A 27949-nucleotide genomic window follows, 5' to 3' on the forward strand; every position below is an offset into this window, starting at 1 on the left:
AATGGAGTGACATAGTTTTGTCCACCTATTTCCAGCTAATGCCAGTCTGATAACTGGTGTTGGTTTAGGCTAAGTTTGATATGTAATGATTTATGCAGGTCAAAACTTAGCTCAACCCATTGCAGAACCCACTTTTTACAGCTGATCCAGAGAAAAGGAGGAAAAAAAGTAGCTTTGTTGTTCTAGGAAGTGTTGGCCCAATATATACTGTATGGTGTACACAATGTGCAGCTTTTAAATTGTTTCTGTTTATTTCTTTACCTGTGCAAAAAACTTCACATTACTGAATGAAGCACAGATGACACTAAACTGAAGCATCTGGCACACGCAATTACGATCCTTTTCCCATGCAATGAATGGTGTTCTGTGTGCATTGTGCAACAGTTGTATCCATAAAGCTGTTCCACCTGTACTTATGTATATGTTACTTCATTTAACATCCCATATGCCTGATAGAGTATGTTAGAAGCATAATTAGACCATAGTGTTTTCTGTTACATTTCTTTAGTTGGTTAACTAGTTTTCTTAGAAAATTTCTAGCAGCCAAAATTGAGTAAGCCTGCTTCAGTTTAGAAGGGTATGAAGAATTATGTTTAAATATATATATTGTTGCAGAATGGCTGGAATTTGTCAGCCATGCCAACCCTCTCCTTAATAACTAAGAAAGACTTTGCCCCTAAAACATCTACTTTTGCCACTACCTAGACTACTGGAACCAGCTACCCCATTTTTTCTTTGACACAACAATAAAATTGTATTACTTGTTCCACATAATGGCACATTGCAGTATTCCCATCGAACATTCGGATCTGTTGTGTAGCACCAAGGACGTTCACTCTCTCCACCGGGGTTTCTACAATGATTGTCAGAATTGGACAGCTCTGGGAAGACTTCAGGTAAACGTCTATGCAAATGAGGCAGCTAGCATGAAAAAGACATTTTAGTTGAAAAAGGGATTATAAGTGAGGCTTATCTAGCCAATGACAACTGAAACAAAGTACGAAAGTGAGTTGATGTTCCTAAACCCTTAATGCTAATTGCAGAGAGCTTGTAATATATGCTAACACTGAATATACAGGGGATGATTTAAATCAGCTTTTCTAGTAGTCAGAAATAAAAATCTCATTAACAGAGACAACAAAAGGTATCTTAAGTCTACGTGGTGTCCCGAGCCCACCCCACACAAATACAGTATATCTGAACCCAGGAAGCACTGTCTTCTTCAAAAAGAGGTGCAGATCTTTGCAATCCACTGTGGAGCTCAAAGACCTGCATCTATGGGCTCTAAGGGGCTGATTTACTAATCCACTAATCCGAATCCCGAATGGAAAAAAATTGGATTGGAAACAAACATTTTGCGACTTTTTCGTATTTTTTTGCGATTTTTTCGTCGCCATCGCGATTTTTTAGTGAATTGTCGCGACTTTTTCTTAGCCGTTACGACTTGCGCGAATTGTCGCGCCTTTTTCGTATTGAGAGCTAGTAAACGGCGGGCAAACCTTTCCGATTTTTTCGCGACGGCTACGAAAAAGTCGGGACAATTCGCGCAAGTCGTAACGGCTATGAAAAATTCGCAACAATTTACAAAAAAGTTGCGACGGCGACGAAAAAATCGCAAAATACCGATCATTACGGAAAAAATGCATTCGGACACTTTTCGGACGTTCGTGGATTAGTAAATCAGCCCCTAAGTGTGGGACAGGCTGCAAAGTGTGTACATGTGTACAGAAATAGAGAAAATATATATTCTTGAAGTGTTTAAAAATTAAAATAAAAAATAGAAAACCTTTTCAGGGCCAGCAATATGTATTAGGTCAGTGGTAAATATAGGTATATATTGCCCCTTTAATACGCTGCAGTGGGTAGAATTCTTGACATATTAAACAGTATGCATATCTTGATAATCATTTGAATATGAATCAACCCTTGTATATATTAGTTTCCCTTCTGGGTTTGTAACATAGTAGATATAGACTACAACAAAGTGTCTGCTACCTGTTGACTCCATTTCTGGCAAGGAATACCAGATGTTGTTGTATTGATACTTCCTTGATAATGTCTTCCATTTCCTTTGTAACATGTTCCTGAGATTAAAAAAAAAGTGTTCATTGTAAAAATGTAGGGACCTCTAAATTTGGTTTTGTATACTGATCTTCAAAACTTGGGCACATGAAATGTTCCAGTGATGTAACTAAAGAGATCCATTTTTCATTACCACATTAAAGAATGTATATTTTGTCGAACCAAGTGATATTTAAAGTCAATATGCAGATTTGAATTAATTATGAATGGTTATTGCATTTCATTTAGATTCGATTGTATGTTGGGTTCACTTTTACAGGATACGAAATGGCATCAATATGATAATGCAGATAATCATCTTTAAATTGGGTGTTATCCTGCCCCTTGGCAATGTGGCTTACTGGTTTGATTCTACCTTCCTCATAATCAGACATACAGTGTCACCCAATATGTCATTACCCTTAAAGTAGAGTTATGTACACCATACATGTACAGCTGTATATATCATAATAACTAATACACATGTTCAATAAATTGTATCATATAGCTTTACTGTGGCTCAGAAAACACAGGACAGGGTTCTATATAAACTGAAAGCTAGGCAGATACAACATTCAAGTGGAGATTTTTGTACTGATAGATTCCTTGGCTCATTTAATACCAGAAACAAGTGATTTAGTGCAGAAACCAGTGGTAACCAGTTACAGTATCTGGTTGTAGTGTTAAAATAATGAAAGAAAATTAACTATTGGTTGGAACTCTGCAAAGGTGAGACTTTTTACCATGCTAGAAAATGTGCCCACCTCATTAGTATAGAGTTGGCCTCATAATGAGGTCTTCAGATATCAAAAATATTGAACAAATCCAATCCAAATGATATTATGACAAGTGATGGCAGTCTTCACAATATTAAATACATCATAGGCATATGGTGTACTTTTAAAATTATGTGGCTAAACCCACTTTTATAGAAGCTATTCAATCCCCATATTGGAGCACAAGTGTTTTTCAAAATTTGTTTTCACATCATCGCATTTATTTATCCATCTGATAAAACCATATTTAGGAAACTTATAAAGAACTTACTTGTAATATTCTCTTTATGTAATTCTACAAAAGAAAAACAGCAAAGTTCAGTTAGTTTTGTAACACAAGGATTATTCTATTGTTAAACTGTAAATATTGCCAGTTAGTAAGACTTATGTTCCACAGCAATAGGACAACCACTGATTGCTTTTTAATCACTGTAATTTTAAGCACTCCTGCTATTACATAAAAATCTTTTAGGGTGAAGACACACAGAACTACTAGTAGCAGCTACTTGCCATGGCTACTAAAAAAGGCAATGCTGATCATTTACTGATAATTGTCTCTGTGTGTTTTAATCCTTAGTTTTGTCTATGGCAGGGTATTTTCTGGAGTTTAGTAGCTGTGACAACTAGCTGCTACTAGTAGCCCAGTGTGTCTTCACCCTTAATGTTACCCAGCCTTCAGTAGAGATTTGCCTTTTCTTTAGGGCTCTGGCACACGGGGTGATTAGTCACCCGCGACAAAATCGCGCCACCGTGTGTGCCATCCCACCGGCGACTTACATTGTCGCCAGTGGGATGGCAGGTGAAGGCAACTCGGGGAGATTAGTCGCCCGCGAACAGGGAGTTTTGTCACGGGCGACTAATCTCCCCGTGTGCCAGAGCCCTTAAGGAGTACATACCTTTGTGTAGGAAGGACCCATCCTTGGATTTCAAAAAACTCTTAATGTAGATATTAAGATAAAAAAGACAAACTCCTTGTAAAGGACACATTTCTTCATCATTAGAGAAGGCAAATGAATGGACTATGCTGCAGGAACACTGGTTTCATATTCATAAAAGCCTGCATTTCCTGGGGTAGCTCTAGGGCAGGGGTCCCCAACCTTTTTTTAATCGTGAGCCACAGTCAATTGTAAAAAGACTTGGAGAGCAACGCAAGCATCATAAAAGTTCATGAAGGCACAAAATAAGGACTAAGTAATTGGCTAATAAATCTTGTTTTTATTTTGCCACTAAGTAAGGAATTCAAAAATGAGCACCAGATTTGAGGCCCCTGGGAGCAACATCCAAGGGGTTGGTGAGCTCATGGGTCACTGGTTGGGGATCACTGCTCTAGGGCCTGCAGTCTAATGCTTAATGATTAAGTAGAGTCTATTTTGTTTGTAAGATGAATGCTGCCGATCAAGATAAATAATATTAAAGAATATAAAAGAATATTAAAATATTTTGGCAGTGAATGGTCATACTTCATTGGTTCCTCTAGTGCATAAACTCTTCAAAAATACACCTGTTAAAATTGCCATAATCATTTTGGTCAGTGATTGCTATAATGAGGGTCAAGTGTCTGTGGTCTTTTCTTACCAAAAAATGGAATCCTAGTGCAAACTTTTGGGTTGTTTTGTATCCTTGGAAGTTTATCACAGTCAGGAAGTGCAAGTAACATTAATCCATGCTTATAAATTCCTTTACGAGAGTTTTCTTCCATGGAGAGCCAGTCTTTAAAGCAGTATAGATCTTTTACTGCAAGACAGTGTTCTCTACAAAAGAGTTCATAAGAGAGAAAAGTACAAGGTATGGGACTGTTAGCTGGAAATTAGTTAAGCTTTTTGTAAATCCATTCTATATTGATCAAAATGAAGACATTCCCCCCAGGAGTAAGCAAATTTTTTTTGTAATTTAAATAAAGAGAAAAATCTATTTGATGACGCTGAACTCAACCAAGCCCTATTCTGTGAACTAATGTTAAAAAAGATACACAAATATCAGACTTTTGTTGACTACAACCCCCATCAGAAGGGAAATGTAGTTTGAGATTCTTTGTTTTAGATGTGTAAGCTACCAGCAAAAGATTGTATGAGACAAAGACTAGATGAACTTGGTAGTAAACGGTAATGTAAATGGGACAAAAAATATTCATGCCCCACATAGAGCCATTTATTACTCTAATGACAGGCCCATATAGATAAATAGCAGAATATCATATTTCTCATACTGACAACAAGAATCTAGTGTTACACAAACATTTACAGACAGAGTTTTTGCACACTGCAGGTTATCACCTGACACAGCTTCCATGGGAAAAGCCTTGAACACCAAGTGTGGGTGGTTGTTTGAGTTCTAAGTAAAGGCTGTCTGATTACATACTATAAACTTAAGATCTTGCCCATTTGGAAAATATTGTAAAATATGTAGCAGGTTATATTAAGCTTCTAAATTTGCTCTGCACTTTATATAGTGACATACTAGGTAGTTCTTGTTAAAGTGATCAGTTAATCATTCTCTGCAGTTGTATAAATGTGTGTTTAAGTAATTAATGTTTTATTATCAAATTGCAAAGCACAATCCATAATACTATTGCGTGCATGCTTGAAATGCTTCAAAATATAAAATAAATCCACATTCTAAAATCAGGGCTTTAGATTTATGTATGCCTTTTTATACAATAATTTTTTTGCTTCAACACATTGTCACTTTATGACAGTGCTGAATTTCCTTTGAATTTATTCTACCTCGCTGCTGTTATCTTCACATAGGTAAGAGCTTGGTGGAAAACTGCCCACTTTACAAGTGAATGACATCAACACCTCATTTCTAGAAGGTCAAACAGCAGCTGTCAACATTAAAATATAAATGCACTCACCATCACAGTAAATCTAAGGCTTCTTGTTTTGGCTACTCACAATGTTTTAAATAGCTTTTTTAATATGTTATAGAATTTCCAAGACTTACAGTAAGGGCTTCCTCTCTAAAGAAGGTTGAGCCACAGTTCAATACAAATAATAATTGTATCTACTGGAATTTATAGAAAGATCATATATTATATAATATACCAAGCAAACATTCAGTAACAATATATTTTGGTTGCCCTGCAAAGAAAAGGACTAGATCGTTATCTATTTGGTGTCCTGAATCCAGTTAATGTTTCTGCAATGGATATAGCATGTTATCCCTGGTGTTAGTATCTGTCACCCTAGAGATGTGATGGCACAGCCACTTAGAAATGTAGCTAATTAGCTTAGCTGTTATGAAGCTGGAATTCTGCACTGCTTATATCTGCCCAGTTATGTCCCCCCTTTTATTTATGAGCAGTCAGACACACAGAACACAAAAGTCTAATCTAATCTTTTTCAGCAGAATAATTAGGATTGAATTCAGAAAAAAGAGTTGCTGTTGTTGGACCTTGGCCACAGTCATTTTAGAGAAGGGTAAAGACCCTGGACATAACATATAAAGCTGGCTTTTTATATTGTAACTAGACAACTGTCACAAGGGTCTGGTAAGTTCTAAAAGTAATACAATACATTTGAGAAAAGAAATATTGTGCCAGCGTGACATGTGTGTTCTAGCTCTGGTCTTTCCATGTCAAACAGGGACATGGAAACAAAGGTAAGGGGGACTGGTTAAATAGACTGTTACATTTCTATAACCCATAAGCAATAGAAACTGACAATGTAAAATTATGCAATGATATTATAACAGTATACAGGTATGGGATCCGTTATCAGAAAGCTCAGAATTATGGAAAGCCTGTCTCCCATAGACTCCATTTTAATCAAATAATTCAGATTTTTAAAATTGATTTCCTTTTTCTCTGTAATAATAAAACAGTACCTTGTATTTGATCAAAACTAAGATATAATTAATCCTATTGGGTTTAATTAATCAATGGTTTATTGATTTTTTAGTAAACTTAAGGTATGGAGATCCAAATCACGGAAAGACCCCTTATCCGGAATACCCTTGGTCCCGAGCATTCTGGATAACAGGTCCCATACCTGTAGTAAATAGAGAAGTAGGATATGGATACATCAAAAGAGATGAACGAGAAAGAGCAGTTTATAGAAATGCTATATAGGTAGAAATCCATAACTATTTTGTGTAAGAACTTAGCATTCTCAGTTTCTTCATTTAGTAATATAGTCTATATTCATAGGGGCACATTCACTAACCCACGAATCCGAATTGGAAAAATTCCAATTGGAAAACGAACATTTTGCGACTTTTTCGTATTTTTTGCGATTTTTTAGTCGCCGTTACGACTTTTCGTAAATTGTCGCGACTTTTTCGTAACCATTACGACTTGCGCGAAAAGTCACGACTTTTTCGTGGCCATTACGATTTGCTCGTATCTTGTCGCGACTTTTTCGTATTGATCGCTCGTAAGCGGCGGGCGAAACTTTCAGACATAGCATGATTTTGGAAGCCTCCCATAGGACTCAATGGCACTCTGCTGCTCCAACCTGGCCCAAGAAAAGTCACCATACTGAAGCTTGAATGAATCCAAAACTTTCGTACTCGGCGCGAAAGCTGCGAAAAAGTCGCGACTTTTCGCGCAAGTCGTAGCGCTACGAAGAAATCGCAAAATACCGATCATTACGAAAAAACCGCATTCGGACGCCTTCGGACCGTTCATGGATTAGTAAATCAGCCCCATAGAGTATCTCATTTATTGTGAGGCCATACCACATACCAGCAGTACACACAAAATCACTGAATGCTGTGACTGTAGGACTGCATAAGCAAAACCAGAGGTGGCACAGAGAGAAACTACATAATTAACAGGGACAAACTGAAAAATACAGATTGAATGTTTGAATGACTGCCTGAAAAGTGATATGTTTATTCTAGAAATATATTAATATATTATTATAATTCTTATTGGTGAGATATACAATAAATGTGCTGAAACCTAATGACATTGCAAATAGAACATATAACTTCATCAAGTTCAAAATCAAATTTACGTTTGCAAGGGCATTATTATTAGATGGCAAACATTCAAATTAGGTGGTTCTCTGAGGACTTTGCTATAAGAATTAGTTGCAAATCAACTGCCATGTATGATTGTGCCCCAGATTAGTAACATCAGGTAGTGTAGATAACGTAAGTAAAGCTGACTGATAAACATTAGGCTTCCAAACAACAGCTACAAAACAAATCAAGATACACAATAATGGCCCCTGTCTAAAGTGTTATTTTCATGTTATTACATATTAATTTAGACATGGAATGCAACAAAACCTTTCAAGGACCATCATCTTATCTGGGTAGAAGTAAGCAACTGTGTTTTGTTGACAAAAACTCAGGCCTTCATCTGCAACTGCCCACCAATGTATCTGCTTGGTTATGTGATCCTTGCCTGGCAATGGTTGGTATGGGTCCTGACCGCTGTCATTATGGTAAACCATAGTTATACAATGGCACAGCTTCAATGTGTATAGAATTATAGAGCACGGTGCCATTATAAACAGAGTCATATTGAATTTGATAGAACAATCCAGTCCGTGTTATTGAAGTAACAACCTCGACAGGCTGAGCTGTGTCTTATGTGATGTTCATGTGTAGGGATGAGTGAATGTTTTCAGCTGGTATGGATGTATGATGAATTTGAAAATCTGCACTAGAATATCACAATGTGTGTTTTATCATGAGTGGGAAATGTGTTTTTGCGTGTAGGAAAAAATGAAAAACAAATCAATTGATTTCAATGCACTTGGCGTGAGAAAAAATGCCCTTTGACGCCAATGCATTTGACCAAGAAAAAATTTTGAATCTGACCTGCGTGCTCACAAACTAACTAAGAGGTTAGAGAGCTGAAAGCAGGAAGTAGTGTTCTGGCTGTTATCTTAGACATATCTCTACTAAAGCCTTTATAAATTAAAATTTTGCTTAACTAACTATACTACAAATATTTTTTATTTTGCACAGTCTGTACATTTTACCCAGTTTCATTTTTACACTGAACTGTACCTTAAAGGATGTTGGCACTGAACTAAAGACCCCTTGCTTTTTAATTTTACGTGGAATGTTTAATAGATCGAACTAAAATAATTTGTATATCTTTACCTCTGATTTATAAACTAAAAATGTTGTTTGTGCTTTACAGTAAAAAATGTTCAGCAATGTAGTGCTGTAATTGCAATGTAATAAAATGCAATAAGTTTGCTCAGGAGCAGTAACCCATGGCAACCAATAAGATATTTGCTTTTAAACAGGTGACCAATAAATGCTTCCAGCTGATTGGTGGTTATGGGTTACTGCTCCTGGGCAAACATAGTGACTTTTATTACATAAGTCCATATAACTTTAAACTTGAGCTAGTACTTCAGCTAATTTTCAGTATAACAAGATCTGTCTTTTAAGCTATTTTTAATAAAAAGGCACAGTTCTTGTTTCAGCTCTGGATAATTACCTGCACATTGGTTTAGGGGTTGGCCCTTCCCCAGTAGGGTTACACTCTTGGAAGAAATAGTTGCACAGAAATGCTTCAGCAGCGGGGCGACAAAAGGAGCTTACAGTTTTAAGTTCATTCCAGGTTGTTTGAGCAAGCATCTCTTGGCTCTCCTCTGGTTCAGCGTTAGATGAATTAAAGAAGACCAAGGAATCCTTTGCAAGTACTGAACTACATACGTCCCCTCTGTAAGTACTGCAATAGCCACCGTCACCTTTGTACAACCTGAAAACAGAGATAATTTAGAATAACAATATATACTTTGTACAATCTTATTGTACATATATTGTTATTGTTATAAGTTTGTCCTAGTCCAGAGTTCATTTAGGAACCAATTATAATTTAGACCATTAAAAGCTAACGGTTGATTGGTTGTTATAGGTTTCAGGAGTGAGGCAGATTTTTGTGTTGCTAGAGATTTGGCACAATTGCTACAAAACAACCAAATTATGAAAATCTTTAATAATTTAAATACAATACAGGTATGGGACTTGTTAGCCAGAATTCTCGGGACCAGGAGTATTGTGGTCTTTCCGTAATTTGGATCTCTATACCTTAAGTCTCCTAAAAAACATTTAAACCTTAAATAAACCCAATAGGATTGTTTTGCCTCCAGTAAGGGTTAATTATATCGTAGGTGGGATCAAGTACAAGGTACAGAAAAAAGGTAAATCATTTTTAAAAATGTGAATTATTTGATTCAAATGCAGTCTATGGGAGATGGCCTTCCCGTAATTCAGAGCTTTCTGGATAACGGATCCTATACCTGTATTGTCAACAGAGTTAGTCTGCAGAATAAGGCTCTTGATGTAGCAATTTACTGATATTATAAATGGGCCATACGTATAAAGAGAACTGGTAGCAACCAAGAAGCAATAATATCACAAAAGCTCATATTTTTCACAAAAATATTTGTCAAATCAAAACAACATTCTTTTAGAAGTATGGCACAATCACTTTGCCATGGGAATCCTCTAATTTTGTCTGGGTATGTGGTAAATGACATGTAAAGGAGGCTACCACTATTCTACCACAGGAACATAAATCAAATGTGTTGACATTTTAAAAACATCGCTCTGATGAATGCACAGCAGATTGCAGCATACATTTGCTGTTTTAATGAAATATGTATGTAACTCAACCACAAAAATATCAGGAATTGCTTTCAGAACAGAGGGACAGGTTGTTTTCATCTCCCATATCATTCAGAGATGCAGAAATGCAGGTATTTTACTGTTATTGAACACTTACCCTGCACAGCTGTCCCTTACATTGCACACATAATACCATGTGTATGGCTTCAAAGCTATGTCCAGGCACAACTGCCAAATGCACTTCTGAACTGTGATGGGCTCTCTAATTGCTTCAAACAGTTGCACTTCCAGGTGGGAGATTTAGGAGGTCATTTTATAACAGTCCAAGAACTGCAAATGTAAGTTTATGGAATATGTGGCAAGAACTATTTAATGCTTGGACTTTATAGAACAAACGGGGGTTCTCTCACTCTCAGCTGAGCATAGCTTTTGCAGTATTCAATGCCATTCTAAGCTCAAGCAGCAGATCTCCTAAAATTGGTCTGTAATAACCCTCAAATATCTGTGGCTGTGTTGGCTAGATTGGTTTGGTTGGATTCTTTGTGCCTAGTTATTTTAAAATGTGTTTAATTTCAATAGAACTTTTTAAATTAATATAAGGGACCAGATAAAGGAGACCCTGCAGAGCTTGCAATTGAATTTCAGATAAGCAATGATAAGCAAGCATATGTTTAGATGTTTGTGGAAACATACACATTTATGATACACAACAATACATGAGTAGAGAGTTATTATCTGTTGGGGTATGAACATTTTTATATACAATAAAGCAGGAGTGTTGTTTACAGTTTAATCAATTAAACCATATTTTATCAGCTGCCTAAAACAGTGTTCAAGGGAGTGTAAGATTAAACATAAAAAAACATAAAATACATAAAAAAACATAAAAGAGGATATATAAGAATTTTGAAAGAACAATATCATGCTTTTTATAAATGATGCAGAATTAACATTATGCATTAATGTATTTAGAGCATTACATTTCCTGGGTGTTACTGTCCCTTTAAAGACACTACATAATACACCAGGGTTGCTCAGATTTCTGCACAGAGAATGTCGTGCCAACATTATTTTAACGGGAATTCCCCATGAGTGCATTCCCCATGTGCATCACGATACAGCACTATAACCACATGTCAAAGATATGATGTTATCTTACCTCCATTCTACAGGAAAAGGGCACAGTCCAGTAACAGACCACCAGCATTGGGAGGAAAAGAGAAAAATCATTAGTACATACATTGATACTGGCCTCAGGTCTCCAACTGAGCAGAATATACTGGTCTCATTTGCTTTTGCTTTCTGTGAGGGTGCAGTTGGCCGAGCATGGGACAGGTGATGGGGGCCTGTATGGTTTAGAGGGTGTTGAGCTTTGTTATTTATGAAGTGTGAGGAACTGGAGAAGATCCAACAACATTTAGTTGTGCAAAATGTCATGAAAAATAAGTCCCTGTAAATATTATAAACTGAGTGGTATCCCTTACACAGGCATTGTGCCCTTCACCTAGAATTTTTAAGAAAGAACTTTTCTTTTTTTAAATAAGCGTAAAATATTGATAGGAAAGAGAAATACCTAAAAGCCCTAATTTGCAGTCAGCCAGCTGCTTGAATTTCAAGCCACAGCACCCTTTAGGGTAAGGATCCACAGAGCGGTTCAGTCAGCTGCAATAGATCGGCTTTCCACCTGCAACAAAAAGAGTCACCGGTGGAAAGCCTTTTGCATTGCTTCCATATTGCTGCTGATTGGTTCCTATCCTACAGTGCAGTGTACTGAGGTCTGCCCGAGAATTCAGCCTGCAGGAAGTGGAACAGATGAGCGGGACTAGTGTGGTTTTGGTGGAATTTTCAATAAATTAGTCCGAAATGCAACTTTTTGTAAACACAATCCTTCTATATTTAGAGGAATGTAATTAACTCGTACATTCTTAATTTTGATATGATATGTCTCCTTTAATAAATATAAATATCCAATTTTAGAAGCTTATGTACTGGGCTTAGTAGGTAATACTTTTCCCAGCAGCATTGGGCTCCTGAGTTCAATTCTCAGCGCAGGATTTCAAGGCCGCCCCCTTTCTGTGCCCCACGCGCAAACACAACCCTGCCCATGCGCAAACTTTTACACTCCCATACGGAGCAGTGGGGAGAGTTCCCCATTTCATGGAAACATCATTACAGTAAACTACATAAATAAATAAAAGACCACTTTTCAATTGGCCTTCATTTTATGGTTTATTGTTTTTGGTTTTAGCCTTCCTTTTTATTCTTCATCTGAAATGCTATATGCTTGTCAGGGTCCAAATAACCAGAAAAACCATAGACTTTGAGGCTCCAGTTGTATTGTTATTCTTATTTTTATTGCTTATCTTTCTACTCAGGTCCTGTGCAATTGATTAGTCCCTAGCATCCAGATAGCAGTTATAATTCCAAACCTAAAAAACACACAATAAAAAATGAAGATTCAAAAGCCACAAAAAAAAAACAAGGAAAGGAAAGCCCTGGAGCTATAAGCGCAGGGGCTGCATGACAAGGGACCCGAAGAACCAGCAGCCAGATTACACTGGTTTATGTTTAGAGATTGGCAGAACTAGGTTCAACTGTGATTAGATGAGAAGGAAAGAGTTAAGGCAGGAGAAAGCCGGCCTGGGGAGGGGCGGAGAAAATGACAGGAATGTGATGTCAGAAAAAGAAACACTAGCTTCCGTCTCTTCTGACCAGGTAGAAACATCCCACCGACCCTCCCCCTTTTTGCATATTTTGCAAAATGTCAGGAGTTTCTCTTCTTTTTGTTTTCATATTATCTATTAATAACTGAATCTGGATGTTTTCCTGAATGCATTGTTATATTGTGCTTTCTGTATCTTTATACGGTATAAACTTGAGAGTCAGCATTGTATTTAATTCATGTTAACTACGATTGCTTGATCCAGGGAATGTTTCCGATCGCCAAGGGGGTCAGGAAGGAATTTTTTCCCTCTTGAAGCATAATTGGCACTAGCTTAAGGTCTGGATCATAACAGTGGATATATGATAATATATTTTACGTTTTATTTGTCACAGCAGCGGTAGGACCATGCCAGAGTACTGCACAGGTCATTTTAGCAGAGGGAGAAAGGAGGTTATCTCCTGTGACTGCACGGTGGATTGATAGATACAGACACTACTACTGCTTGTGCTAGGTGACAGCCTGCTTGGATTTCCTATCATCGAGACACTGCAGATCCAGGACCAGCAGCAGGGCTGCTGAACTTCTCTCATGGCTGGTAATACAGGTCTTGCTGGTAGCAGAGTTTGGGGCCATCCTCTCTGTAGGTGAGGCAGTCTAATACTCATTCAAGTCTTCAGCGAGGAACGGCAGAGCATAGTAGCGACCTCTTATGGAATTCTGGCTTTAGAATATTGCCTTGGGGTAGGCAGGCAAGGTCCTATTTATCTGATAAAATGTGAATAAATGCTGTGCCCATTTTCTCCACATCTGTCTCCTGGTGTTTCATTAAGGTATGTAACAAGGGGGTTCAGTGGGGTGCCTCAAGGCGAAGGGTCAATTGAGGAGTCCCCTTGTCATGAAGACCAATTGTTCATTGACTTAACATCATACTAAATATATATTTACATAAAACATCTTTTATGGTAATTTTAGGTTGCTGTGAAAAATATTATTCGTTGTAACATACCTGATATACTGATTGTTGCTGCAGCTTTTGCAGTGCCAAAACTTCCACTATGTTTGTTATCTGCCATGCAGGTAAACAGTCCTGGTCTAGTGGCAATCACGTGCAACTTTGAGAGAATTACTCCATCTCTGATATTTTCATCAACCAATTCAGAGAGAACCTGATTGTAGCCATTGTAAAATGCAAAACAAAAAGGTTTATTTTATCACAGTTTTTTTCCAGATTGAACCTTATCTAGGGCTTTAATATCAAAAACATATTTATCTTCTGATCTAAAGGGCACTTACTGGTTTACCATTCTCAAACCATCTGATGGAAGGAACTGGTAGGCCAGAGGCTGTACACTGTAGAAATACTTCTGCCCCAAATGTGACATTCTGTGACTCTGGAGCTTTCAGGATCCGGGCAACCACTAATGAAAAAGAATGAAATAGTGTGAGCTTGCTGTGCATAGAAAAATCATTTATACATCTTTTTTGTTCTATAACATAACCTGCTACTTTGCTTGCAATCTAATGCAACTAATGCAAATATATATAATTCACAATAACAGCACTTTATTCTTACACCTTTAACATATGCAAGATATTTAATTTAAATATATATATATTTATTTAGATACATAGTTGTAAAACTATGTGAGGAAGTGTCTGTGGTAACATCTGAGGGCATGTCAGTAGTGGTCAAGACTAGATATATCAAGTGAACCATTTCCTGCCGGCACAGATACATTTCAGAGAAAGACTAGAGATGTATGATTAAAAGGTATATATATATACTGTGTGTATATATATATATATATATATATATATATATATATATATATATATAAAAAGATTTATAAATATGAAACATTCTGTTTCCTGCATTTCAATTTATGATTAACAGGTTAACAGGTTTTTCAGATACATTTCATACATTTCAGAGAAAGACTAGAGATACAGTATATAATTAAAAGGTATATATATACTGCATTTCCTATGTTGCCTGAAAGTTTTAACTTTTTAGGAAAATTATTAGGGCAGGTATTGGCAATATAGAAAACTTTAATGTGAGCCTCTCAAGTAAATAGGCAACAGTTGAAAAAGTTAAAGCTTTTTCTTATATTTTATCAATTAGAATATAAAAGGCTAATGCATTTTGTACATCATGGGGGACCTACTTATAGGCTGAGGGACACTTTTCCTTTTTTGGCCGGGGCTTATGGCCAATAGGACCAAACATTGGTTGTCATTGTCTGCATAGCTCTGATTGGTGTTTGTGTGGTATGTTCCTCTTGGCCACAAATATGGCAGGTTTAATTGGTGTGTGCATGGCTAGCTTTAGTCTTAGAATATTTGAAATCAGACCATCTGCATAGACAAATAGAGCAAAGATCTGCTTTTTAGTGGGGTCAACAAAAAAAGTGGATCATAGTTCTTAAGCCCACTCAGACTGCTGTTGTTTGCCAGAAAGGAAAGACAAGCACACCAATACAAGGAAAGTATTTCTTAATTTAAGGGCCTGCCACCAAAGTGCTGATATTTCTTTCATTACATGGCAAGATAGTGGCATAATAGTGACATAATGTTTTCCAAAACCAAGTAAAACATATTGGGGCTCATTTATCAATGCTTCGCAGCACACAAACCGACGCAATTACGATTATGTGCCATTTTGTGCGCACACGCAATTGCATATGCGTTACATTGCGTCGGTTCATTTATTTTTCCGACAGTTCTTTTTATGCCCATGTCGCAAATACTGGGCAATAATGTTGCAAGCAACGACATGTTTTTTTGGGGCGTGGCTAGGGGCGTGTTTTAAGTGCCGAATTTTTGCGAGAGTGCGCCCTTTGCGCCTATATATGTGCTATTTGTGCGTATATATGCGCGGCTGCATTAAAATCTTTACACCTGTTCATTTGTGGCGTAGTTCTGTCTGCGCGTTCCTCACCATTTGCGCTAGTATATTCGCAGATTTGCGCTAGAATAAACTAATTTAGGTATGTCATTAATAAAACCATGTTAATGTTTCTCAAATGTATGATATGTTAATTAGCATTATTATAAAAATATAATTGTTCATTTCTTTACAATGTTTTAATAACATTTACCCTTTTTTAACTTTGTTCTTATCTATGAAGGCAGTTTCCCTTGATAATGTGATGGAGCCTTTCATATCTTTTTTCCATTTAAAAACCAACTGCTGGGTTGTTAAGTTAGGGAGAACGTAGTTGGTTCAGATTTATTATTATTAGAGCATTAGCTTGCGCCATCTATGCACACAATTTATGACAAGTTTTGCGTCGTCATATGTGCAGTTTTGCGTCATCATATGCGCATGTCTGTATGGCGCAGAAGTTTGCATCAAAACTAGCGCATGAAACTTTAAGCGACCGTGTTTGAGCTATACTGTTAAATATGTTTATGCGCAGGGCAAAAGTTTTGCCTCTGCGACTATAATAGCGCTGCGATGCGTTGGTAAATGAGCCCCATTGTCCCCTGCACTACTTCTCATGCTATTTAAGCAATGTTTTTAGGCAAAAGTGAATGGTTTATTTAGACTCATGACAGCATCCTTTTAAGTTCAGTTTTTGAGTTCAGTAAACTTTTATTTTTTGTGAAATTAATTTCAAATACTTTCGATGCTATGAAAACTTTTCAGCAATGTCAGCACTGCCTACAGCCTTATCTTATTTTTACTTTTCTGGTCACTGAGATACCTATCCCCATATGTATGACTATGTAAAATGTAAAACCCTGGGAACTTGTGCCCATATTTATATAACTATATCCATGTCTATATCAATAAGCGTGACAACTTTAGCAGCTTTCCATGCATATCAAAGTGGTTCCAGCTTAAACCAGAGACAGCTGTTAAGGTAATGTGTCCTTTGTTTTTCTTTATCTTTTAGCATAATGCTGTCTAGTGGCATAGTATTTTTGTAGCTTAAAAGGCTTTCAGTATTTGGGCTGTTCTCCTCTTAAAAGGAAATCTACCAATATTTACTTTGGATTGGACTAAAATCTTTCTACATAATATGGATGAACGGATTAGCTTTCATGATTGAGGTGATGAAGCTAATGGTGGAAATGTTCAGCAAATATAACCAATATGAATACTGCACAGTTACACAGCATAATCCAAACAGGTGATCATCTTGAATTTTTTATTAAGCGGAAGGGACACAGTTGTTTTGTGTTATTCCTTTTAAATGATCCAGTGTCCTTTCTACCTCTTGAGCTAAATATAATTAAAAACTAATTTCTACAATATATTTTTTATACTGAATTTGATGCATGTTTGTGTTGTTCCATATATGGTTAGAGTTAAGTGTATTTTTAAAAGTTACAGAATGGTTATGGTATTTGAGTGAAGCTATATCCCCGGATATCCCTTTGCAGTGTAATGTGGTATAACCACAGGTAAAAGCATTGCTTGAGTCACGACACATGACAACTAGTGAAGCATTCTACCCACAACAAAAGTGAAACAATTCTAGCGATACAGCTATCAAGATTCATTTATATACTTTCTCATTATCATCCCCAGTTTGGAAGCTAATCAGAAAAATAAAAAATAAAACTTTTTCTTTACAGAAGTAACCGTGTTTAAGTGGAGTTTGCTGGCACAGTCACAACTGTATTAAGGCATGTGCTCCATCACTGCAAGCAAACATTACACTGTAATCACAATACAGTATCTCAGATCCAAAATGGAATCATAGCATTAATAAGGATAATCAGGTTTTGTCAATAATTAAATTTGAGATGCCTCCTTTGGAGAGGTAAGCAAAACAGGCAGTTTTAGAGATGGTTTCTTTTTCCCATTTCATGAGAATGGGGTTAACATAGGTGCTAGATTAACCCAGTGCTGATATCCATAGCAATCAATTGCTTTCATTTCTAACTTGTAGTAGATTGATCAAAACAAATTGCTGATTGGCTGCTTTGAGTAACTACACTGGTGCACTTTATTTATTTGCTCACAATGCACCTGACCCCAAGACATAAACCTTGCTTTAGTATATTTAACAGCTGGCTACAATTCAAAGCACAATGAAAGAAGCAATTTATTTAAAATGTTTGAAATTTAAAATGCATTTGTACACCTATCTAGATTCCATTACATATGTAACTCTTGCATTCCAAAGATACAAATTTGAAATACAGGTATGGGATCCCTTATCCGGAAACCTGTTATTCAGAAAGTTCCGAATTAAGGACAGGCCATTTCCCATAGACTCCGTTATAAAGAATAATCTTAATTTTTTAAAATGATTCCCTTTTTCTCTGTAATAATAAAACAGAACCTTGTACTTGATCCCAACTAAGATATAATTAATCCTTATTGGATGCAAAACAATCCTATTGGGTTTATTCAATATTTAAATGATTTTTAGCAGACTTAAGTTATGGAGATCCAAATTACGAAAGATCTCGTATCCGGAAAACCCCAGGTCCCGAGCATTCCGGATAACCGGTTCCCATACCTGTACTTTAAGTGACTATTTGTAAAAACCCATTGTGCAGAGATTGTTAATGCAGATCATTAATGCACCATGCATGAGGAGCACTGCAGTAACTTTTCTATTTCCTATACCCACAGCCAGATTAAAAGTGTCTATCATAGGTCACTACGGGCAGAACAGTGTACTGCTGCATGATTTTAAAATAGATTTCTTTTCTTTTATGGTGTTTGGCTATAACTGCAAAGAGAAAAATGTAAGAAGATAGCTTATATCCGGTGCTGCTGTAGGAAACCTGTGTCTAGTAGAACTCATTTCTATATTCAGAACAAATGCTTCCCTATGGGTTATATTGGGCAAACTAACATTCCAAAGCAAAACGGAAGCCGGTGTCATTCCAGGCCACAGTCACATTTTCTGTCCCGTCTGTTGGCCGTTCTGTGCAAAGATGATTTTCTCATTTAAATGTCAGAGACCTGCTGTACTAAGTTTGGCCAGGGGAGTTCAGATTAATTATTTTTTTCCTTGTTTAGTAGGCATATTACAGATGTAGAGAAATGTAGCACAGTTATTGTGCATGGTGTGTGTGCACATTGCCCTTATTGTAATGGAAAACCAGCTACCCTTTTTGACATGAGCTCATTCATTTGGTTTTATATTAACACAGACATACCTTATTCCTCAATTAAAGAGAAAACAATTATAGTATGCCTCTCACTCACAGGTGCTCCTCCGAGACCCCACAGGGGCCCCCGCCGTGCCCCCGCCACACACCTAGGGGCTGATTTACTAACCCACGAACGGGTCGAAATGAGTCTGATTGCGTTTTTTCGTAAAGATCGGTATTTTGCGATTTTTTCGTATGTTTTGCGATTTTTTCGGCGTCTTTACGAATTTTTCGTTACCAATACGATTTTTGCGTAAAAACACGAGTTTTTCGTAGCCATTACGAAAGTTGCATAAAATCTTGCGATTTTTCGTAGCGTTAAAACTTGCGCAAAAAGTTGCGCTTTTTTCAAAGCGTTAAAACTTACACGAAACTTCGCACCTTTTAAGTTTTAACGCTACGAAAAAGGCGCAACTTTTCGCGTAAGTTTTAACGCTACGGAAAAATCGCAAGATTTTATGCAACTTTCGTAAAGGCTACGGAAAACTCGCGTTTTTTACGCAAAAATCGTATTGGTAACGAAAAATTCGTAAAGACGCCGAAAAAATCGCAAAACATACGAAAAAGTCGCAAAATGTTCGTTTTCAAGTCGGAACTTTTCCAATTCGGGTCGGATTCGTGGGTTAGTAAATCAGCCCCCTAATGTCCTCCCCTGAGCATGCATAAGTGAAACTTACTTTCAACACGTCAGTAGAGGGGCAACAAGGGAAAATATTTTACATTTTTTTATATTAATGGTGGAAGAACAAACAAATGTTTATCCACAAAGTAGTACATTTTTCATTTATTTTTTTTACCATTTTTCCCTGATCAGTTCCCTGATTTCAGAACTAGATGACTCTATGGGTGGTAGCTAATAAAAGCATAAAAAGACAGAATTTTGCAATGTAATAATGTTTATTAGACAGTTTATTACAGTGCAGATTTTCTTTGACACTTTTTTTAATACTAGTGTGAATAAAGAATAGAATTTTCGGGCAAAATAACTGCATTTTATTACATATACCATGCACTGAAGCAAACTAAAAAATACAAAATATGTTTCCTATTTGCAATTAAGTCACTGTGTTTTCAGAAAACATTTTAACTATGTGCAAATTAAAACATTATTTCAAGAGAGGAAAAAGGATTTGCATTGCACATATTTTTCTATTACTTATGTATTACAGTCACCTATTTGTTTCTAATGACATTATCATTTGATTTGTATATTCATTTATTGCATATACAAAATAAATTGTAGAAATCAAATTAGATGCCAACAGTATCATCTTTCTCAATCTCCTTACTTTCTGACCCACCTATGCTGTGTAGAAATTCAGAAGACGTGCTAACATGCAAACATCTAATATTGGTCTCTGGTTTAAGCTGTACTACAACACATGTTGTAAAACAACAATCAGGAAGGCAAAGACAGAAAATTAATAAGTAATTGCTTCTAATCCAAATATACAGTAGTTAAAAGATGCAGGTTGAGACTATGGGGCAGATTTAATAAGACACCCGTGCCCCAGGCAGGCACGGGATTTAAGCTGGCCTGCTATTTAAATCCTTCGTGCGAAGAGCAGAGAGGGGGGTAGCCCTTTGAAGCAGGCAGGCAATGGAAAGATCAAGCCTGCCTGCTATCTAGTTCACAGTGCGATGCTATGCGAGGGAGGGGGAACACTTTGAAGCAAACAGCAAGCTGAATCCTCCCAGTTTATGACATAGTCCTTTTGACAGATTGAGAAGCTACAGTCGGGTTGCCAGACAGTCGGGTTCAGGATCTTCAGTAGAATTTATGTAGAGAAACAGGACTTTTAGGAAAAAACAGTCAACATGACCTATAGGTAGGTTTGGAAGTAGGTTCATATTTTTATAAGAAATTTTTTGGTGTCAGTATCACTTTAATCAGTGCTTTTCTTTAGTGTATATAGTAGAGGAGTCAGAGTTTAAGTAGATGAACAGATGTCTCAGCTCGAGTCAGTGGCTGACACAGGATATGGTAGTTAAATGTTTGCTTAAGGTTCATGTGAACAAGGCACCAGGGAATACACTCGTTGAATATTTATAGAACTTAGTTATGCTTTAGCGAGACCACTAATATGGATTTTTTTTTTAAATGTATTACAATGGCAGCCTGGTAATTATAACCCTGTAAGTTTGACATGTGTGATAGGAAAATTATTTAAAAGTTTGTTAAAAAGAAACAATACCCTTGAACATTGCAGTGTAAAATCCTGCTTTATCTAAATAGACCACTTTCAGAAAAAAATACTTTTTTGGCAGTAGGTGCCATTGCATAATCCTAAATAGAAAATTGCCATTTTAAAGGAGAAGGAAAGGATAAGTCACTTGGGGTGCCAAAATGTTAGGCACCCCCCAGTGACTTTAATCGCTTACCTTGTACCCCGGGCTGGTGTCCCTGTAAGAAGAAAACCGCACCAGCCCGGGGTACCTGTAGCGAGCGCTTCCTTCTTCCGTGTTTCTTCTGCGGCGAAATCCCTGGGCCAACATATGCACAGTAGAGTGAAAAGCCGACTTTGTTGTTAAAGTTCGGCTTTTCACTCTAATGTGCATGTGCAAGTGCGTCAACGCGGAAGAAGGAAGCGCTCACAGCCACCCCGGGCTGGTGGGTTCTCTCCTAACAGGGGCACCAGCCCAGGGTACAAGGTAAGCGATTAAAGTCACTTGGGGGTGCCTAACATTTTGGCACCCCCAAGTGACTTAGGCTTTCCTTCTCCTTTAAGGTAATAAGGCTGATCCCTGACTCATATGATGCACTGTGCCCACACATAAACCAAAGGCACACATACAGCTACATTACATCAACCAATGCATGGATATAGCTCTTTCCCCTCACACTTCTTCGTGTTACAGTTAAAGCAGCATTATTTCTGGTCAGGAGCACACAGACCATCACAAAATGGTGGCTCGATGTAAACGTAAGTAAAAAAGTAGTAATTAGCATGACTTAATAAAGGACAGATTGTGTCAAACAAATCCAATTACTTTTTATGATGAAGTAAATAGGAATTTGGACAGTGGAGTTGCAGCAGATGTGATCTATATTGTGAAAGTGCTTGATGCAATGCCATGTAAATGACTGTTTTAAAGGAAAAGTAACACTTAAAATTTGTAAGTAAAAAATCTATTCTATCCTGCCCCAATAATTGCCCTATTCTGCAAACCATTTATTATTTTGAATGCTTTATTAGAAAATACCTGCTAAAACTTGGCTTCCGGTCATTTGAAAAAATGTGATATGGAGATGCAGGGGAAGTATCAGGGGAAGTATCAGGGGAAGCATCCACTATGCGGCGATCAATTGATCGATCCTAGCCTGACTCCTTCCTATACAGAAGGAAGGCTAGGATCGATCAGTCGTTAGCCGCATAGTGGATGCTTCCCCTGATACTTCCCCTGCATCTCCATATCACATTTTTTCAAATGACCGGAAGCCAAGTTTTAACAGGTATTTTCTAATAAAGCATTCAAAATACTAAATGGTTTGAAGGATAGGGCAATTATTGGTGCAGGGTAGAATAGCTTTTTTACTTAAAATTTTTTTGTGTTACTTTTCGTTTAATGCTAGTAATGTTGTTTGTACATGGATAAGCCACTGGCTAAAAGATCATGCTTAGTGGGTTGTACTGGTACATTGTCTATGTAGCATAGGGTTCTTAGTGGTGCTGCTGCGGGATTCTGGATTGGGTCTACTTTTCATCCTTATAGCAGGATTTGGACAAACTGGTGGCATGGCCCTGAGCCTTCAGCTAGGGGAGTGCTCAGTGAATGTCTACTCAATGAGCAAATCTTCAGGCAGAATTCTTTATTGGAGTTACGTCTTATGCATTTCATGTTCACAGACACTTAATCATAGGCAAAGTGTCTATGATTAAGTGTCTGTGAACATGAAACTCGTAAGGTGGTACTCCAATAAAGTTACATTTTTAAGTAACTTTAACTTGAAGATTTGCTCAATGAGTTTCTACTTTTAAAAAAAAAATGATGATAACCTGCAAGCTAAGCTCCTGATACTGTTCTAAGTTTCAGCACCAAAGTTTGATAACCACCTGCCTTTAAACTATTCCTAATGGGGCCACTTGAGAAAATAGCACCTCATTTCGATCACACATTTGGCATGTATCATATCGCTATATAAAAAAAAACACTACATGACTAGAAGCAGCCAGCACTAGACACAGAATAATTGTTACACAAGAATAAGAAAAAAAAATAATGCCAAAGATCTAGAGCCAGACATTAACACATGCCAAAGGGCAATTTCAACACTATTTCAAGAAAACAGAAACAATAGAAGGAGCTCAATCAGTCATCATGCATAGCAGTTTTATTAGCCTTGGCAAACTTTTGGTTGTATAAACAACTTACCGATATCCAGATTTCTCCAGTTTTTTCTTACAAATTGCAGAAATCTTTAAACAAATGTTTTCAATGTAGATATCATCCAAAACTAGCTTTGGCATGCTGCCTATCTGTATTGTTTCCAGGGTACTTAGCTCTGCATATTGTTAAGCTTTTTACTGCCAGGTGAACATGAAGCTATCAAAAATAATTCCATCAGTTCCATGGTGACCAGCTAGAAAGTGGCCAGCTCTGGGAAGTTTACCTTTCAATTAACTTTTATTGTGATAATAAGTAATATTGGCAATTTGGAACTGGTCATGCTTTAATTTTTGGAGTTTTATGAATGATTCCATTATTTGTTCAGCAGCTCTCCAGTTTGTAATTTCAAAAGCTATCTGGTTGCTAAGTTTCAATATACCCTACTAACAGGCCAGAGGATTGAATGAGAGATTGGGAGATGAACAGGAGAAGTAAAAAGATAAGTCATACAAAGCAATAATAGCTATATAGTTTTAGGTCAGTGACTCCCTAATTGAAATCTCCATTTTGGAGCACAAGGACCTCTCCCTTTGGGTGTGCAGAGTGCAAAACACGGGCTTGTATCTGTTTTTGGCAGGGTGCACCTTGCCCTGTACACAATAAATGACCCGTTATGTATTTAATAGAGAATGGCATATGCATAGCCAGCAAATTCAAATATATTATTCAAATATATATATATTTATGTGAATTTACTTTGTACTCAGATTTTTTGAGCTAGAAAAGCTTCAGTAACCTTATTTTTTAATAATTTATAGCTAGCTTCATCCTCCTTTAACTCAATTTTTCCTTAAATAAACAGTTTTCACTTAAGTAAACTATGTGTCAAAACAAAGAGTGCATGATAGAAACATTTACTTTGTTTCCGTTCTCTGCAAAAGAACTAAACCAGAACCCAAGAGGTACATGGAATATAGAAATTGGACTAAAAATTTAAGAGAATAGTATTAGTATTTATACATTTCTAATTAGTCTTATCTTAATACGCATTCCCATTCAGATCAATATAATATATCTGGCACTTGTTTGCCACACCCTTTCAAATGGTCAACTTAAGTTATTTCCTTTCTGACCTTTCTATAAGTTGATCTGTCATACTCCACTTACAGAAGCCTAATCTTATCTTTGTATAATGTTAATAGGAACCTACAATGGATTTCAAGTTCCTAGCATTAAAGCATTAACTCAATGGTTTTTGCTGTCTGCACATAGAAAAAAAAATATACACACACAAAACCTATATATACAACCTATACTGTATATTAGTATTGGCATTATGCATCAATATAGTTCAAATGTACGATATATAAACAAATAAATATATATGGGTGTGTGTGTGTACAATATATTAAGGTACTGAGGTACTGACATTACAGCCTTCTAAAACCTCTGAGCAAGTATCTCACAGAATATCTTAGCAGACACCATGCTTAAGTTGGCTATATACATTAAGATCTGCTTGTTTGGCCACATACAATCTGAGCCAACATGGGCACCTATGCAGCCCCTTCATAAGAAGGACTACATCAACATGCCAATGTGGTCCCCATTGAGAGTAATATAGAATAATAGAGTATATAGAGTAATACATTTTTGTCTATTACAACAAAGGATTTCTGTAGATGCCTCATCCTTTACAATTTAGATGCACCGACCCCTCTACCTGTCCCCAGGTAGATCAGGGGTGTGTCCTGGCTGGGAGGGATTGGGGTTTGGTCTAACTGTCCTGACTTTTATACAGTATGTTGAAAAGGTAAGGTCAAGAAGGCCATATAGGCTGTATTCCATTCCCCAGCATTCACCTGTATTGTTATAATCTTGAAGGCAGCCTTACTATAAATGTGGACCAGTTTATTCTTACTGAAATTATTATACTTTACATTTTTTAAAATATATATTATCTTTTTTACCTATATATTTTCAGATTGGACCTACCTTCCACTTCTAGTAATGCTGCTTTTGAATATGCAGTTCCCAGACTGTTTTTTGCTACACATCGATAGTGCCCAACATCTTCCCTTTGTACTTTCTGGATTCTTAAGCTTCCAGATTCCAGAATAGCTATGCGAGCATTTTCCTAGGAAAAAAAAGTTGTTATTATACTGTATCTACCAGACCCTACCTCAGTTTTATGGAAATGTATTCAGTGATATTTTCAATAAGGCTGTAAGAAATGAACCCACTTTGATGTTTAATAAAATTATAATAACAATAATCAGTTGATGTGTTGACAATATGAAAAAGGTTGCATTGGTATTCATGTAACTTTGCAGGAGAATGGTTGTCCCATTTTATAACCCATAGCGATGAATCACCTTTTAGCTTTTTTTCTAGTCTAATAAAGTTAATATAGAAAAAAACATTATTGATTGTTAAGGGTTACGGGAGAAGGGCAGACTCTGCAAAAATATACTTGAGATTTACAAATAATATTTTTTGAAATCCGAACAAAATTAATTCAAAGACATTGTCAGTGGTCAAAGGCTACAGTCAAATGATTATTTTCTTTGTGGCATTGCAAAGGAGTAGGTAAAAGAGTACCTTAATGAAGTAAATTATTAGTACTATTATGAAACAAAGAATAAACCTAGGGGGATCTTGTAGTTACTGATGGGAGGGGTTAATAAACACTGAAGTAAATAATAGGATCCGCTAACGAATGGAAACATGGAAACATGAAGATCTATGTTGTAATAGCAAAATTATATAGCGTCATATGCCTTACTATAAATTATTATCTATTTGGTTCAAACAGTGCCTACCCACCACCAGTGCATTATTATTGTTCTAAAATGAATATTGCTCTGAATGCTCAAAGCTTTTTTTCAACACTATTCATCCTAATTAGCTGTTCTAGTAGGCTCCAAATTATATCAAATAAAGGCCCCCACATACAAAGTATAGGGATGCTTTTATAATCAATGTGGTGATATTAAAATGATTTAGAGTTTTCTCTGCTTACCTTTACAGTGTTCTCTCCTTTTAACCATGAAACAGAAGGTTTGGGATTTCCCAGTGTATTGCATGGAAGAACAGCCTTTACCCCCTCGATAAGTTTTACATTAATTGGTGGGCGGGTTATTTTCGGCTCTAAAGGCAAATGGTACAGAATGAGGTGTTACATATAATATCACATTTGTATATTATTTCATTATGTTCTCAATAGTCTCTTAGTGAATTTAAAAAAATATATATCTTTCATAAAGGTCCTAAAGAGGAGCAACATGTCAGACTTCTATATAATGTGTGTGAAATGTGTGAGCACCGGACCTGCAGAGAGCCTTCACCGATTTCGATGCCCTGCCTCTTATGTATGAATGTAAGTAAATGCTACCAACATTGATCCAGCATCTAGTGGAAAGCTTTTCCTGAAGCGTAGAAGGTAATTATTTTGGTTTTTTTTTTTTTAAAAACATTATAACATTGTTGCCATATTGATAAATCTGCAATTCTAAAATCATCTGGAATGTTATCAATAATGTTAATTCTCCTCATAGGTTAATGATTCCAAAAGAGGAAAACAACATGTACCCTAATACCCAGCACAGGCACAAACTGGGATTCAAAATAGGCCCTGGCATTTCAATTACCCAGAGGCCCAAACAGCCTGTCTGTGGCATCTTACAGCATCTTCTCTGGCATTTGCCAGAATCCACAAATGGGTCAGACCCAGCACAACCATTGAAGGACTTGGGACATCCTCAGGCATATTCAGAAGGCTGTTGGGCACAGTATGCTATGTGTTTAAACATTTTATCTGTGTGTTTTTAAACAGAAATAATTAAATGGTTATTTTTAAACTTCACCATATGTTCGAATATTGCTTTAAATAACTTCAGCTATGAATTATGTAGACAATATTTGACAACAATTAGAAGAAATCTTGCCATATGTATAGAAACAACTCAGTTTGTTTCCCACTGCTCCCATATTGTTGTTTAAATTCTATGGTGATAACTCCCTAGTTGAAAACGCAGGATGCATTCATGGGAAATGCCATTGTTTTGCTAGACTATATATGAAAGGAATTCTAGGATGCCTGACAGGCCTGCTAATTGGGCTTTTAGTGAGGGAATAAATGCTTGAGTGGATTCATGTAATTTTCTTCTTATTAGCACTTACTCATTTTCACTTGCAAAGCCCCACAGCTTTCTGCTGGGTCTCCTACTCCATTTTTAGCCATGCAGCAATACTCGCCATCGTCACTTTCTTCTACACTCAGAATGGTCAGGAGCTGGCCGTTTTCCCGAATGCTGTAACGTGTGTCAAACATCCTGTGGGTTTGTCAGAAGTATTTTGTCAGATGACTTTTTATTGACAAATCCAACTCTGTATTGTATATGACATTAAATGCTAATTGGCAGTGTAGTATTATCTACTGTATTGTAGGCACATT

The 27949-nt window shown here is 36.8% G+C and overlaps 1 protein-coding gene across 1 annotated transcript in view; it reads right to left on the reverse strand.

Moving 5' to 3' along the window:
* The window catches only part of musk (muscle associated receptor tyrosine kinase), a 59874-nt gene that overhangs the window by 13478 nt on the left and 18447 nt on the right, over positions 1-27949 (reverse strand). The window contains exons 3-13 of the mRNA XM_012953411.3: positions 27676-27827; positions 26516-26643; positions 25489-25630; positions 14335-14459; positions 14048-14207; positions 11536-11542; positions 9244-9507; positions 4413-4588; positions 3109-3132; positions 1996-2084; positions 762-921 (exon numbers count right to left, since the gene is read on the reverse strand). Of these exons, the coding sequence (XP_012808865.1) occupies positions 762-921; positions 1996-2084; positions 3109-3132; positions 4413-4588; positions 9244-9507; positions 11536-11542; positions 14048-14207; positions 14335-14459; positions 25489-25630; positions 26516-26643; positions 27676-27827 (1427 nt within the window). The remainder of the gene's footprint in view (positions 1-761; positions 922-1995; positions 2085-3108; positions 3133-4412; positions 4589-9243; positions 9508-11535; positions 11543-14047; positions 14208-14334; positions 14460-25488; positions 25631-26515; positions 26644-27675; positions 27828-27949) is intronic.

This window comes from Xenopus tropicalis, chromosome 1 (genome assembly GCF_000004195.4).
Source record: "Xenopus tropicalis strain Nigerian chromosome 1, UCB_Xtro_10.0, whole genome shotgun sequence".
Lineage (NCBI taxonomy): Eukaryota > Metazoa > Chordata > Amphibia > Anura > Pipidae > Xenopus > Xenopus tropicalis.